The following is a 17,428-nucleotide window of genomic DNA, read 5'->3' on the forward strand; positions in this document are numbered from 1 at the left end:
GGGGGAGGGGAGCCCAGAGGAAGATGGAGAGCAGGCAAGGAGTGACAGTGGGAGGGACAGAGAGAGAAAAAAGGTGGGGGGAAATAATAAATAAGGGATGGGGTAAGAAGGGGAGGGGGGGTATTAACGAAAGTTAGAGAAGTCATAATGTTCATGCCATCAGGTTGGAGGCTACTCAGACGGAATATAAGGTGTTGTTCCTCCAACCTGAGTGTGACTTCATCTTGACAGTAGAAGAGGCCATGGATTGACATTCATCTTGACAGTAGATTATAAAATCTTGTTTGTATGTAAGCATAAATCACAGAATAATGACTAGTGGCTTCTGTACACCTGTATATTATAGGTTGCTTTCCTCAGTTACATGCTAAACTTGATAATAATTCCTTCAGGTGAATGGAGCAAAAAAAAAGATGTGTATACTTAAATCAGAAACAGAATGTGGGATACATCAGCACACCAGGGGAGATGTATTGGGGAGATATTCTAAATCAATGGTTTGGTTCAAAGCCCTGTCATCAGTGGAAAAGCATGTAGAGCAGTGTGTTTTAAGTTGCAGTGAAGGGGAGTTGAAGAGAACAGAGAGAATGTTACTGATATTGTGCAGACCAACATTCTCAAAGTAAAATTTACTTTAAAAATCACAGTTGGAACAAAATTAATAGAGAAACATTACAATTAAAACAAGAAAGGTATATCCAGATCTGTGAGGGTGGGGGGGGGCTTTTACTTTGTATTAAGTGCTAAAAACTGTAACCTCAGGATCTACATTTCTTGCCTTATTACCCTTTCTCCTTCCACCTTCCAGAGAACCAAACATTCCATTTCTTATTTTTAAAATAAACTTTCTCTTCCTTCCAGTGATTATCTAATATCACTTCTTAAGTTGAATTCCTGCTAGTGGGTCCCTTTAATCATTTTCTATAACAGGATTTATTTCTTAATGCATACTATTGTGGTTCATATGTGAAAATTTTAAGGATCTGGTAAGCAGTTAGGAAACTGAGTACATCTCCTTAAGTTTTAAGATGGCTGTAGATGAGGCTTAATGTGTACCATGTAGGAGAGTATTAAACTGGAGCAGGGCAAATTACAAGTGTATTAGGCAGAGAATAGGGAGAGATAATTTGAGACAGCCATTGTTGGGTAAGTTCACATCTCACATGTGTAAAGACCAAACGCACAGAATACAGGACAGGTATGTTCCAATGAGAAGCAAGGGAGGACAAGGATGGCAAGGTAAGAGAGCCTTAGTGACCAAGGGAGGTGATGAATTTAGTCAAGAAGGAAAAGGAAAAAGAAAAGCTTCCTAAAACTTAGGAAGCTAGAATCAGACAGATCCCTTGAGCATTATAAGAAGCTAGAAAAGAACTCAAGAAGGAAATTAGGAAAGCCATGAGGAGCCATGAAAAGTCCATGTCAAGTAGGATTAAAGAGAATCCCAGGGCATTCCATACCTACATCAGGAGCAGGAGGATAACTAGGGAGAGGGTGGGATCACTGAAGGATAAAGGGGAAACCATTTGCTTGGATGCAGTTTTACATCAGTATTTACCAAGGAGAAGGATGTGGAGGATAGGGAGATCAGTGCCAAGAGTATACTATGCTAGGGCATTTCAAAGTAAAGGAGGAGGTAGCATTGGGTCTCTTAAAGTACATTAAAGTGGACAAGTCCCCAGAGTCTGATGGGATTTACCCCACATTATAAAGGGAGGCAAGTGAAGAGATTGCTGGGGCGTTGACCAATATCTTTGTGTGCTCCCTAGCCACAGGCAAGCTTCCAGAGGTCTGGCAAGTAGCTAACTTTGTTCCATTATTCAAGGAGTGATCCAGGGATAATCCTGGAAACTATAGATTGGTAAGTCTCATATTAGTGGTAGGGAAGTTAATGGAGAGAATTCTTAGGGATAGGATTTATGATCATTTGGAAAACCATGGCCTAATTAGGGAGATCCAGCATGAATTTGTGCGGGTTAGGCTGTGTCTTACTAACTTGATTGAGTTTTTTTTTGATGAAGTGATGAGGGTGACCGATGGAAGTGAGGTAGTAGATGTTGTCTACGTGGATTTTAGTAAAACATTTGACAAGGTCCTCATGGGGAGGTTCATTCAGCAGATTAAGATGCATGGGATCCATAGCGGACTGTTGGATTCAGAACTGGCTTGCCATTGAAGACAGGGAGATGGTCAGAGGGACTTATTTTAGTTGGAGATCTGTGATTAGTGGTGTTCTTCAGATGTCTTTGCTATTTATGATGTATATAAATGACCTGGATGAAAATGTAGATGGGTGAGTCAGTAAGTTTGCAGATGATACAAAGATTAGTGATATTGGGAGAGTATAGAGGACTGACAAATAATACAGTGGGTTGTAGATCAGTTACAGATATGGATAGAGAAATGGCCAATGGAGTTTTACCCCAGCATATGTGAAGTGTTGCACCTGATAGGTCAAATGTAAAGAGACAGTACACTGTTAAGGGCAAGACCCTTTACTGTGATGATGAGCAGAGAGATCTTGGAGTCCAAGTTCACAACTCCCTGAAAGTGGCTACAGAGATTGATAGGGTGGTTGAGAAGGCATTTGGTATGCTTGTCTGTACTAGTTGAGGCATTGAGTTCAAAAGTCAGGAAGTTATGTTGCTGCTTTATAAAGCTCGAGTTAGGCTGCATCTGGAATCGTGCATACAGTTCTGGTCACCCCATTACAGGAAGGATGTTGGGACCTTGGAGAGGGTGTAGAAGATGTTTACCAGGATGCTGCCTGGATTAGAGCGCACTTGCTATAATAAGAGGTTGGACATTGGGTTGTTTTCTCTAGAGTGGCAGTGACTGAGCGGAGATCTGATAAAGATTTATGACTTTGTGAGAGGCATAGATAGAATAGACAGACAGTATCTTTCTCCCAGAGTTGAAATATCTCCTGAAAAAAGGTATGCTTTTAAGATGAGAGGACATAATTTCAAAGATGATGTGAGGGGCAAGTTTTTTTTTACACACAGAGTGGTGAGTGCCATGGAATGCACTCGCCAGGGTGGTGGTAGAAACAGATACAGTCGGGATATCAAAGAGACATTGAGATAGGCACATGAATGTGAGGAAAATGGAAGGATGTGGATGTTGTATAGGTACAAGGGATTAGTTTAGTTGACTAATTGATTATTAATTTGTTTGGTTTAATGTACACTGTGGGCTGAAGAACTTGTTCCCATGCTGTTCAGTGACCCATCCTTGATTGTGTACCATTTGGCACCATAGAATTACAGATTTGTTGCAGCATAGGAGGCAATTTGGCCCATTATGTCCATGTTGGCTGTCTGCCAGAGTAACTGAAGTTCTATCCGTTGGCCTATTCTCCTTGCAGATTTTTTAAAAAATCCCTTTTACATATTTATCAGATTTCTTGGAATCATCCCCCACCGCATTTACAGGTAGTACATTCCAGGTTCCAGCCACGAACTGCATGAAATATTTTTCCTTGTCATTTTAAAAAATCTCTTCATTGTCGTTTACTACCAGTAAATTCTTGTCCTTGGTTCCTTCACCAATGCAATATACTTTTCACTAACCACTCTACATTTTCTTACTGTTTTGTATTACTTCCATCAAATCTCCTTTCAGCCTGCCTTTGCCAAATAAAGCAGTCCCAATATCTATAATCGATCCTTTTAACTGTAATCTCTAATCTCAGGAATTATTCTGATAAATCTTTTCTGGTGCCCTATTAATGCTTTTAAATTCTTCTACAATGTGACAATCAGAATTCAACACAAATACTGCAGATGAAGCTGGATAAGAATTTATAATGCCTCAGCATAACTTTCTGAATTTTACTTTGTGTCTTAATTTATAGAGAAAAACAGTGTGCTTTCAGAATTCAGTTTCAGATTTATTTATTACATGTACATTGAAACATACAGTGAAATGTAATGTTTGCTTTAACAACACACCCAATGATGTGCTGGGGTCAGCCTGTAAGTGTCACCACACTTTCCAGTGCCAAAAAAATATGCCCACCATTCTGTGCAGAGCAACACAAAACAGATCATTGCAATGATTCAAAGTACATTTATTACCAAAATATGTATGTGTGCAGTTTACAGCCCTGGGTGTTGTCTTCCCCACAGACAGCCATGAAACAAAGAAAACCATGGAACCCATTCAAAGAAAAACATCAACCCTTCCCATGTAAATCGCGCAAAGGGCAAAAAAAAAGTGAAAAACACAAAATGTAAAACACAAAATGGGAAGAGCTCAGGCATATTCAGTTCAGTTCAGTGTTCGTTATCTGCAGGCTGCCCTGATTCAAATCACCCAAAATAGCAACAACAGAAGGAGCGACCAGAAACCAGAATCCCATCATAATGTGAACTACAAAGTCCAATACAGTACACAAATCACATTGATTAAACCTCGTGCGAACTCTGGCACCGTTCTCCAGCAGCATCGAGTGAGAGAGACACCATCTGAATGCAGGGACCTTCCTCTGGGAGCAGCGAGCAAGAGGAAGAGAGAGACTATCACACACAGACATCTTCTTTCGGCAGCAGTGAGTGAGAGGGTGGTAGACAGCGATGGATACTTACTCGCCTTCTGCACTTTTCCTCAATGATTTCAATCTTCCTCAGTGCTTTAGACAGAAAGAAATGGAGTCGATCATGGGCTTAATCATTGGAGTCAATAATGGCATTGACCGAGTGACAAAGCAACAACAGCAAAACAAGCAACTTTCCTTCCTCCCTCCCACCCACCTATGTACATACACAGCCCTTCAATCTCAGGTCAGGCCATCTTCTCCTGCCCCCAGTGGACTCAGACTCCTAGACATTGGGCCTTTTACTTCCACAGTGGACTCGCAAAGATTCGCACATTGGGGTTTTGGCCATCAGGCCTCGACTTCTGATCGATCCGGGCTTTGATGCTCTGTATCAATCAAGGACTCGCTGATGATGATGAAGAAGAACTTGTAATCCAGGCCTCAAGCACCGGACTTGGCCTGTCTTAGTGTGTCCTATGACTTTGAATGTTTTGTGCACAGTACCCCAGTGTTCCTTAGTTTCTTCAGCATTTTCAGAAGAGGACGCTCTATTCAACATTGCATCTCCTCATTCATCTTACTAAAAAACACAAATTTTCCAATTTAAATTACATCTATCATGTGCCTGCCTATTCATTCAGCCTTTTTGTATCTGTTAACAGCCTCTAACAGTCCTCTTTACAAGCTCATGACACTACCAAGCTTTGTACCATCTGCATATTTGGAAATTGTGGCTTATCCTTCAAGTCTGTACCACCAGTTTGACTCCTTCCAATTCTGCCAAAGATGAATTAAATCAAAATGCATACATCATAATCGGAAACAATGAGATTATTGGTAGTGAAGTGGGTACAGCTCCTTGAAAATAGGGAAGCAATAAGGAAATGTATGCCTTTCATTATGCAGGTGGTTATTTAAGGTTAAATTTAATCAGAGATGTAGTATTCGGTTTCAATTTAAAACTTGTCATCCTCATGCTTTTAATTTAGGATATTGCAATTTAAGATCCATAGCTCCCCATTTAGCAAAGTTTAAAAGTTAACTTTATTAACCTATAAATGCAATTCAACAATGCCACTAAATTAGTGAAGTTCTCAGATGACTGCTTAACCCTTTCCTTCCTGTTGAATATTTTGAACACCCTGAAGGAAGACCATGGAAGGGTAAATAAGATTATTTGCTAACATAACCCTGGTCTTTAGTAATGGGATTTATCAGAGAGGAAAATGGCTCATTCTCTAAAATATGGAAGGATGAGAAATTTGGGGATCTCAGACGGTAAGTTGAGAAACTGCACATTGGTCAGATTTGGCAAAATGGGAGGGGTGCAGGTTACAAACTTGACGTTATTTCTGAAAGAATGAATGAAGAAATCAGTTTTTTTTGTTAAGCAGATGGTGGTTAAATATTCTAGCAGAAATATGGGTGATGGAGGAATCCATACTATATACCATTTTTTTAACAGTAAGGAAAAGTGTGAGAGGAAATGAGATTATGTATTTATCATCTATCAAAGAGCAGATCTAGAGGAAGAGCAACTACTAAGAAAGCAGTTCTTGCAGTAGTGAAGTGGACAAAATGGACACTATAGCGCCTGATAAGAGTACTATTTGAATTCCAAGCGTACATTGCCAGACATCATTATGGTAATAGGATCACCTTAAAGTTAACAGAACAGGCAGATTGTGTCATCGTTCAGTGTACAGTAGCACCAGTTGTAAGATAGGAGTTCAATTCCTGCCGCTGTCTGTAAGAGTAGGTTGGCTCTCCCCGTGACCGCGTAGGGGTGCTCCTGTTTCTTCCAATGTTCCAAAGATGAATGGTTAAGGTTAGTGAGTTGTGGGCATTCTGTATTAGCACAAGAAGCATGGTGACACTTGCCCAGCACAATCCTTGCTGACTTGATTTGATGCAAATGACACATTTCACTGTATGTTTCGATGTACATGTGACAAATAAAGCTCATCTCTTTACTGTGCTGCCTTTTTTTTCAGAGCTCCAGGCTGTGTTTAACTTGGCATATGGATTCAGCAGCAGGGAGCACCTTTCCACCTACATCCCTCATGTCACTTCCATACCCACTATCATTTTTGTAAAGAAATCAGCAGTTTTGTTTTGTGTGAGGGTAATCTGTTTCTGCAGAAGTCCTGAGATCAGCACTTTAGCACTGTCACCAATTCCCCAAGGATTTTTGACCCTGGTAAGAACAGAATGCCAGTAAGTTATGTAGATTTATAGCAACGACCTTTGAATATTTTTGTCCATTCCATTGTTCTCACAAGTTTTCGATGTCTATAGGGAGTAGTGTGGCAACTAGTAAAACACTTTTGTGCTGATTCCAGTATTTCTGCTCAAACCCCTTGGAATTGAGGATGAGAGGAGAAGACAAAAACGTCAATGTGATATTTGTGGAGTAGATAGCCTACCTGCAGGACATCTGCTTTTCAGAAGGGAGGTAGTCCCGACATCTGCCAGCTACTGCAATCACAGCTCCACCTCTATGGACTATAATGCCCATAACTGTGCTATGTTGAGTTACTATCAAGTCCATACATAATACCTTGATGGTATGCATGTCAACTCTTATAATGCAACTGAATTGAAACAAATTCCACATCTTCAGCTTGTGGGATCATAGGCAGGTCGTGGTTCTGATGAGGGGTCTTGGCCCGATACTTCAACTGTTTACTCTTTCCTATATTGCTGCCTGACCTGTTGAGTTTCTCCAACATTTTGTGTGTGTTGCTTGGATTTCCAGCATCTACAGATTTTCTAATATTGATGGTTAGTATACTTACAATAGCCCTGTTTGCTGGCAGTGTTTCACTTACTGTAGCCAGCCAAAATGTGGCTGGAGCCTGATGAGGGTTGTCTGTGGACTCATAATACCAGCTTGCTGCTCATAGGTATATCACAAGAGATATAATGCTAGTCCAAACTATTGGGGTGCTGAAACAACAATTTCATGGTGACTACCGAAGAGGGTAATTGGCCTTGAGATGGTGCTATAGCACTTATGATACAACCTCAGCATCTTGTGGTGATAGTTTTTGCCATCACCTCTTATAAGACACCGAGGAGATGAGACAAGACTGAAGAGGATGGACAGTCTCAATATAGACTGCTCCTGTCTGCTTGGGTCATATAAAGGGTTAATTGTTAAAACACTATCTCAATTCCAATCCGCTCCCCCCCGCCAAATCATGGTCCCATTGCTACCTTGTCTATGACCGTACCACCATATTTTCTTCCTTTTGCACAGAATGCAGTCTTAACCTAATTCCTAATTAAAAATAAAAGAATGAATGACTTGCTAGATACATGACCCAAACTACTCTTCAGAGAGCTGTTTGTTCTCAGGTGGAGTTGCTCCTCTGAGAAGCCTGTCAGTCAGTTTACTTACAGTAGATGTTCACAAGTTGATAAGAAGATGAAGAGTGAAAGGTGTTCAGGGTGTGGCTGGTGGAGGGCTGCTGACCTGTGGAGCTGACAGCTAGAGGTGAACCTTGAGCAGCTCTAACTGAAGTAACATCTTCAGATTGCACCATTGCAGCAAGTTCAACAGTGGCCTGTTTGACCTGTTCAGTGGACAACAGCAGAGTGCATGTGGGATCACAAATACTGTCATCCTAAGAGAGGTAATGAATTTGTCCTGAGTGGAATTGCTGTTGCTCCCTAGTTACAGATCCTCACAATCCTGGTATCTGGTGAGCAGATTTCCCTATGTAGCCCCATGTCTAAAGGCGAGATAGCACCAGGGTGACCTTCTATTGTTGCACTTGTACTTCTAATGGAAACTGAAACTTCAGTCTTGAACACTGCATCATATTTAACAAACTGCAAGCATTGAGCTTGCCAGTAATACCGAGCTTTGCACAAGACCTTTGACTAAACTGTTTCCCAAAGCCTCCGTGTTCCTTGGGCCTCGTGGAGATACAACAGAAGTTCTGTTATGCCTTTATCAGCTTTCGTCTGTTGCCTGTACATCAAATAGCTCAGCGAAAGGACTTCTGTACAGTCTTGCCCTCCAGTGAGCTGATAAGTGCTTTATTCTTATCTACATTGGCCTGTAGCAGAACTGTATCCTCAGTGAGTGCAGATCTTGATCGTATGCTATCATCCGATGTACATGCTGTGTCACTGCTTTAGTTAGTCACTGCAAATAAACATGATTTTGTGCTATCATCAATTCTCTACTTTCCATCCCTCCACTGCCTGATGATAAAAGAAAAACATCTGCGGTGAGATGAAGGGAAGAAGAGAAGGTGGAAATGCATGCATAATGTCATTTGCCTCTGTGATATTACACGATGAGGGTAGTGACCAGAGCTGTGGTAATAATGCTTCCCAAATTGCTTGTGCCTTATCCTGTATAGCATGCCACTCTTTATCATAGAGCACTCTTCAGAACGATCTTAGCATCTCCAGTAGTCCCAATGTACTGTTTCACCAGACAATAAAGACATCATGCAGTTCCAGCGAGTTTGTAACATCATTAGGGCCACTGTCAGTCATTACAATTGAGCTGTATGGTTATTGATAGTTGTATGCCAGTTGGTTTAAATTTAACAACATAAGAAATGGCCTTACTGACATTGAGTGAGAAGTCATTGCTGTGACACCACTCAGCCAGATTTTCAATCTCCATCCTATTTACTGATTTGTCATAAGAACATAAGAAATAGGAGCAGGAGTAGGCCATCTGGCCCATTGATCCTGCTCTGCCATTCAATAAGATCATGACTGATCTAACCATGGAAACATCTTCACATATCTGCCTTTTCCCCTACTGTGTAAAAATCTGTCCAACCTTGTCTTAAATATATTTACTGAGGTAGCCTCCACTGCTTCATTGGCAGAGAATTCCACATATTCACCACTCTCTGAGGAAGGTAGCTCCTCCTCATTGCCGTCCTAAATCTACTCCCTCGAACCTTGAGGCTATGTCCCCTTTTTAAAGTATTTAAACTTTCATTTAGTTTTTCAGTTAGTGTGTAACTTGAGCTTTTCACCATGCAGTAGTCACTATAATGAGTCCAGAGATGGTGTGTTTCCTGCACGACATGGGGAAGTCGTGCATTATTATTTCTGACGCAGCAGATTTCCGATGCCGTCCAACTGCATTGATGCATGACCAAGAAAGTTCACTTGAACTATCCTCAGGAGGCTAATGAAATTTAGCATGTCCCCTTTGAACCCTCATCTATTTTTATTGATGCACTACAGAAAGCATCCAATCTGAATACATTGCAGTTTGGCCTGTGACCACACGAAACTGCGGAGTGTTGCCAACACAGCTTAGCATATCGTGGAAATCAGCCTCATCTCCACAGACTCTGTCTGCACTCCTCGCTGTCTTGGTAAAACAGTCAGCATAATCAAAGACCCAACCCATCGCAGATATTCTCTGTTCTCCCTTTCCCATCGGGCAATAGATATGAGCAGTTGAGAAGATTGACAGCTTTAAATTCATCAGAGTGAATATCACCAATAGCCCGCTGGATATTATCTCTTCTCCCTTCTTCCAGTGAGCAGAAGGTACAGAAACGTGAAAGCACATATGATCAGGCTCTACTCCACTGTTACAAGGCTATTCCCTAGTACATTTGGCCCTCCTTATCCGCAGGGGACTGGTTCAGGGACTCCCCACGGATACCAAAAAAACACGGATGCTCAAGTCCCCATCCTGTCTCAGTGCGGTGGACTTTAGGACCCGGCGGAGTTCTGAATCTGCAGTGTTTCTCTTCATGAAAATAATCATGGTCACGATTGAAAATAAAGTGGAAATAATAAAGCGATCGGGAAGAGGTGAAATGCCATCGGTCATTGGAAAAGCATTAGGCTACAGTTGGTCAACGATTGGAACAATTTTAAAGGATAAATTGAGAAAGGCCCTGCCCCAATGAAAGCTACAGTTATTATTAAACAACGCAGTGGTTTAATTATTGAAATAGATACGTTTCTTAAGTGTTTTATATGCACAGAAAGGTAAAATATGTACTATATACTAAGACAAACGTTTGACTAACTGACGCTAAATAATATCGGATGTACCTGTTCCGACTTACTTAGTAAGAGAACTTCTGGTTCTTCTTCGAGCTCGATCCGCGGTAACCTGCGCACATCCTCCCATATAATTTAAATGACCTCTAGGTTACTTATAATACCTAATATAATGTAAATGCTATGTAAATAGTTGTTATACTGCATTGTTTAGGGAATAATGACAAGAAAAAGAAGTCTGTACATGCTCAACAAGTGCTGGAGAGAGAGCTTCCGGGTTTTCCTGATCCGCGGTTGGTTGAATCCACGCATGCAGAACCCGCGGATAAGGAGAGCTGACTGTACAATATGGACTCTAGACCTCACTCGTTATTTTTATACCACCTTATGGTTTAACTGCACTGCACCTTCTCGGTAGCTGTTACACTTTATTCCGCATTGTTATTGTTTTGCCTTGTTCTACCTCAATGCACTGTGTAGTAAGTTGATCTCTAGTAACAGTATGCAAGACAAGCTTTTCACTGTATCTTGTTGCATGTGACAATAATAAATCAATTCCAATTCCAAAAGCTCGAAAGGACACCCCACTATGTTCAAGGACAGCTTCTACCCTGCTGTTGTAAGACTATTGAAATGTTCCATTGTACAGTATGATGACTCTTGACTTTGATCTACCTCACGATGACCATGCACCTTAATGACCACATGCAGACCTGCAGTGCACTTCTTCTGTAACAGTAACACTTCATTCTGCACGCTTGTTGTTTTACCTTGTACTACTTCAATACACTATTCGAATGAATTGATCTGTATGAACGGTATACCAGAAGAGAGACCACAATAGCACAGCAGTTAGTGCAAATTTATGTGGTCAATTTCGGACACCTCCCTCCCCTTTCTTGCTCTCTCTATCATTGGAGATAGCTTATCTGCTGATATATTTTATAAACCTATGTATTCTCACAGCTACCTAAACTAAACCTCTTCCCACCTGTCACTTGTAAAAATGCCATCCCCTTCTATCAGTTCCTCTGTCTCCATTACTTCAGCTCTCAGTTCTGGAGAGGCTTTTCACTCCAGAACTAATGAGATGTCCTCCTCCAAAGAAAGGAACTTCCCTTCCTTACCAACAATGGTGCCCTCACCCGCATCTCTTCCATTTTGCGCACGTCTGTCCTCACCCCATCCTCGCACCGTCCCACCAGGGATGGCGTTCTTCTTGTCCTCACCTATAACCCCACTAGCTTCCACATCCAGTGCATAATTCTCCATAACTTCCGCCATCTTCAATGGGATTGCACTACCAAGCATATCTTTCCCTCCCCTCCCCTCCCCCACCCCACTTTCTGCTTTCCACAGGGATCACTCCCTACGTGACTCCCTTGTCCATTCATCCTTCAGCATTTATCTCCCTCTGGTACTTGTCCTTGCAAGCAGAACAAATGTCATACCTTCCCCTACCCCATCTCCCTCACTGCCATTCAGGGGCCCCTAACTGTTCTTCCAGGTGAGGTAACACTTCACCTGTAAGTTTTTTGGGGTTATCTACTGAATCTGGTGCTCTGAGTGTTGGCCTCTTGTATGTTGGTGAGATACAAAGTAGGTTGGGAGACTGCTTCACCGAGTACCTACCAGAAAAAGCGGGATCTCCCAGTGGCCACCCATTTTAATTCTACTTACCATTCTAACATGTCAGTCCATGACTGCCTCCACTGTTGTGATGAAGTCTCACTCAGGCTGGGGGAGCAACACCTTGTTTTCTGCCTGGGTAGCCTCCAACCTGATGGCATGAACATTGATTTCTCAAACTTCCAGTAACTTTTCCCACCATTCCCCATTCCCGTTTCCCTCTCTCACCTTATCTCCTTACTTGTCCATCACCTCCCTCTTGTGCTTCTCCCACTTCCCTTTCTTCCATGGTCTCCTACCCTCTCCTATCAGATTCACCCTTCTCCAGTCCTTTATCTCTTTCACCAATCAGCTTCTCAGCTCTTTACTTCACCCCTCTCCCCGTTCTCCATTTACCACCTTTTCCCCCCACCTTTTACTCTGACTTCTCATCTCTTTCTCCAGTCCTGGTAAAGGGTCTCAGCCTGAAATGTTGGCTGTTTACTCTTCACCAGAGATGCTGCCTGGCCCGCTGAGTTCCTCCAGCGTTTTGTGTGTGTTGGTTTGGAATTCCAGCATCTGCAGATTACCTCTTGTTAGAGGTCATAGATTAATTGGTCATTGTAAGTTGTCCTGGGTGGCTGGGTGGCGTGGCTCATTGAGCCAAAAGGGCCAGTTCTGCACTGTATCTCCAAAAAGGTTTTGAAAACAAATTTATCACTATACCTCAGTACATATGGCAATAGAAAACCAATTTAAATTAGCCCTCCTTTTCTGTTGGCCTGTTGTATTCTAAAGCTGTCAAATGTTGTTTCCAGTGTTCTAATACGCGCTGTCAAGAAATTTGATCCAAAATCTGAATAATAAATGCAAACAGATATTAACACTACACATCTGTGAAAGTGTTGAGTAAGGATGGTCATTTGATGATTCATGAGAAGATGCAGTGTCAGATAATATGTGTAATGTCTATATTTAAAAAGGAGATAGAATGTTAAGTAAATTATGGACCACTCAGTTTCATATCCGTGGTAGAAAAATATAGAATATTTAGAGCATCTAGAAACAAAATGTAATAATAAATAGCAAGCCTTTTGAAAAGGAAGACCTTGCTTCACAAACGTTATTATCCTTTTTATGTTAAACCATCAAAATGCAATGTACGTAATTTACCTAGATTTTTCTAAAGGCCTTCCATAGATATCCCATAACTGTCTAGTAAACATGACGAAGTGCGGAAGCTGGAAGTCTGGATTGGTAGCTATTTTCAAGGTGAAGACAGTAAAACGGGATAGCAAAGGTCAGCTATTTGGAATGGAAAATAAATAATGGTGTTCCTCGGAATCAATGCTATGGCAACAGCTGTTCACAACTTAAATTAATAACTTAGACTTTGGCAACAAAACAATTTCTTAATTGGCAGGTGATGCAAAGTTGGGGTGTTGGTCAGAAACAAGAGGAATGCAACACTGTCTGAGGGACAGACTGAGCAAAAAAAATTGACAGGGGATTCAACAGATATAAAAGCCTGCTGTTAGGTTTTGCTGGGAAAAGCAGGGAAGTCAGTTATTACTTGGAAGATGGAATCTAGGAAGGGAAACAGAGATTTTGAACTCTGTGTGTGTGTGTGTGTGTGTGTGTGTGTGTATAAATAAATAAAAATGTGTGTATAGATGGAGAGAGGTAAACAAGAAAGCAGATCAAGTACATGGGATCATTACTAAAGGTTTAAAATTGGAAAAAGTAAGGAAGTAATGCTAAACCTTCATCTACCCTTGGCTTGACATTTGGGAGATTTGATATGTTTCTAGTTGCTATATTATAAAAATGAATAGATAGATTGGGAAAAAATACACCAAAGATTTACAAGGATGATACCAAGAAGACATAGAGATATACAGTATACGCGCGCGCGCGCGCGCGCGCACACACACACACACACACACACTAGCTTGGGTGCCTTTTCTCTTGAGAAAAGTAAATTTAGAATTTATAGAACTGTTTAAAATGATAATCTTGATGACAGGGACACATTGAGTCTGTTACAGTAGGAAACAATGTAGCTGGGAGCTGACAGCTTAAGAGAATGACCATGAAATGGAACGGGGAGTTACGAAGAGCCTTTTATCTGGAGTGTGTGGAGCTTACCACAGGGCAGCGTTAAAGTGAATAGGACAGATATGTGTATGAGGAGGCCAAATGATCCCTGAATAGTTCCACACTGTGGCAGCAAATACTGAAAAATACTTGTCTTCTTTTTTAAGTTTATTCCTGTACAGTATTTACAATTCTTGCATCATTCTCAGTTCAGTATTTACAAAATTTACATAAAATTTAAACGTTACCATTCTTGTCTTGGATGCTCCTGCACAACCCACCAGTTCCAGACGGCCTTCAGAGCGCCAGTGGACACTATGTGCTCTCTCGCTAGGGCTCTTTTGTCTTCAGAAAAGGTGCGGGGGATAGTGGACAGACAATCAGCTTGGTGTAACACTTGATGGCCTTCTGTGTGGACTTGTGAAGGGCCACCTTGGCCAGACCCAGCATAAGACTGACAACTGACTCCACACTACCTTCTCAAAGGTTAGGAGGTTGAAACAAAAGTACAACCTGAGTGTGAGGAGTGGTCCCTTCACTGTCGGACTGCTCCTCACACTCAAAGTGGGACTTCAGTGTTTCACATGCACATTATCTTGAAGTCAGTGCCCCTTATTGAGAGGCAAAAAGCTCAGTGCATACTATCCAAAAGGATCCCCCCGGTCCAGTCCTTCCTACCATCATCCATGTCACCTCAAACGCTCTTGATCTTTTCAAGGATTTTGGGTTCCCTGACCCCCATGATCTTATTTTTACCATGGATGTCCAGTCCCTATACATCTCTGTCCCTCACCAGGAAGGCATCAAAGCTCTCCGTTTTTTTTTCTGAACACCAGACCTAACCAGTTCCACTCCACCACCACTCTCCTCCACCTAGCAGAACTAGTCCTCACTCTAAGTAATTTCTCCTTTAGCTTCTCCCACTTCCTTCAAACAAAAGGGGTAGCCATGGGCACTCTTTTGGGTCTCAACTATGCCTGCCTGTTTGTCGGCTACATGGAATAGTCTATGTTCCAAGCCTACACTGGTGACCGTCCCGCACTTTTCCTATGCTATATCGATGACTGCATTGGTGCTGCTTCCAACAACCGTGCTGAACTCGTCGATTTCATCCACTTTGCCTCCAAATTCCACCATGCCCTCAAATTTATATGGTCCATTTCTGACACCTCCCTTCCCTTTCTCAATCTCAATCTCACTGTCTATCTCTGGAGACAGCTTATCCACCAATGTCTATTCCAAACCCACGGACCCTCAAAGTTACCTGGACTATACCTCATCACAACCTGCTACTTGTAAAAACATCATCCCCTTCTCTCAATTCCTCTGTCTCCACTGCATCTGCTCTCAGGATGAGGCTTTTCTTTCTAGAATGAAGGAGATGTCCTCCAGTTTCAAAGAAAGGGGCTTCCCTTCCTTCAACATCAACACTGCCCTCAACCGCATCTCTTCCATTCCACACACGTCTGCTCTTACTCCATCCTCCTGCCACCCTACCAGGGATAGGGTTCCTCTTGTCCTCACCTACCACCCCACCAGCCTCCACGTCCAGCACATAAATCTCCGAAACTTCCGCTACCTCCAATGGGATCCCACTACCAAGCACATATTTCCCTTCCCGCTCAATTTCTGCTTTCCGCAGGGATAGCTCCCTACGTGACTCATTTGTCCATTCATCCCTCCCCACTGATCTCCCTCCTGGCACTTATCCTTGCAAGCAGAACAAGTGCTACACCGACCCCTACACTTCCTCTCTCATTACCATTCAGGGCCCTAAACAGTCAGTCCACGTAAGTTTGTTGGTGTCATATACTGTATCCAGTTCGGCCTCATGTATTATCGGTGAGACCCGATGTAGATTGGGAGACCACTTCACTGAGCATCTACACTCTGTCCGCCAGTGGCCACCTATTTTAATTCCACTTCCCATTTCCCATTCCGATATGTCTATCCATGGTCTCCTCCTGTGTGGTGATGAGGCCACACTTAGGTTGGAGGAACAACACCTTGTATTCCTTTTGGGTAGCCTCCAGCCTAATAGCATTAACATCGATTTCTTAAACTTCTGGTAATGCCTCCCACCACCAACCCCCCCGCCCTTCAATAGTTCCCATCCCCTTTACCCTCCCTCACCTTATCTCCTTGCCCCACCCATTGCCTCCCTCTGGTGATCCTCCTCCCCCCCCCCTTTATCTTTCTTCCATGGCCTTCTGTCTCTTTCACCAATCAACTTCCCAGCTCTTTACTTCATCCCTCTCCCTCCAGGTTTCACTTGGTATTTTTCTTTCTCCCCTCCCTCCCACCTTTTGAATCTACTCCTCAGCATTTTTTCTCCTGTCCTGCCAAGGGGTTTCGGCCTGGAACATCGACTACTCTTTTCCATAAATGCTGAGCTCCCCAAGCGTTTCATGTGTGTTGCTCGGATTTCCAGCATCTACAGATTTCTCTTGTTTGTGAGTTGGTTTTCAACATATGCAGTAGATATCTCTGTCTGAATACAGAGATTTGCCACCTGGATTCAGATGCACACCAGCAAATGATCAGCCTGCCTAACCTGGGATACTAAATCTTGTTCATTTGTATGCACAAAATTGATTTATTGTATGGAAAATTTTGGGTTTCATGCAATAGAGTAAGATTCTGGAGGCCAAACATTCAAAAGGTGTGCTGTAACTCTGCCCAAGTTGACTATATGGCTTTACTGTATCTTTTCAGACAAGGTACATTTCCCAAGCCAATATCTTTAAAGTTGTTTTTCATTTCTTGTTTTTAATATTTCCAAATAGTTCATTAATCTGAATTCCATCAGGATATGCTGGTGGAAATGCTTTGGATGATAGCTGAAGAATGCCACGAGTTATCACCAGATTGTTGTGAGATAATTTGTCATGGGTACTGGTAGCTATAAAAATGATTAAGGTCTGCTCAACCTTACTGCAGCTCAGAATGTTTTTTACTCAGAGAAAATTTGATTAATCTCTGTTGCATCTTATTTTCCAATTGGAAGCAGTGTTCTTATTTTACCTTTTTAATAAGGTTGTGCTGAATGCATGTGTATACTCTTTCCCCCTCAGATTTGGGACATTGGTGGTCAGCCAAGATTCCGAAGTATGTGGGAACGTTACTGCCGTGGAGTCAATGCTATTGTGTGAGTTTACAGTCTGTAATTTTTATGATTTCAAT

At 42.1% G+C, this 17,428-nt stretch overlaps 1 protein-coding gene across 1 annotated transcript in view; it reads left to right on the forward strand.

Moving 5' to 3' along the window:
* Positions 1-17,428, forward strand: part of LOC134351676 (ADP-ribosylation factor-like protein 8B-A) — a 103,327-nt gene that overhangs the window by 42,308 nt on the left and 43,591 nt on the right. Inside the window, exon 3 of the mRNA XM_063058158.1 lies at positions 17,320-17,393. Coding sequence (XP_062914228.1) covers positions 17,320-17,393 — 74 coding nt within the window. The remainder of the gene's footprint in view (positions 1-17,319; positions 17,394-17,428) is intronic.

Source organism: Mobula hypostoma, chromosome 9 (assembly GCF_963921235.1).
Source record: "Mobula hypostoma chromosome 9, sMobHyp1.1, whole genome shotgun sequence".
NCBI lineage: Eukaryota > Metazoa > Chordata > Chondrichthyes > Myliobatiformes > Myliobatidae > Mobula > Mobula hypostoma.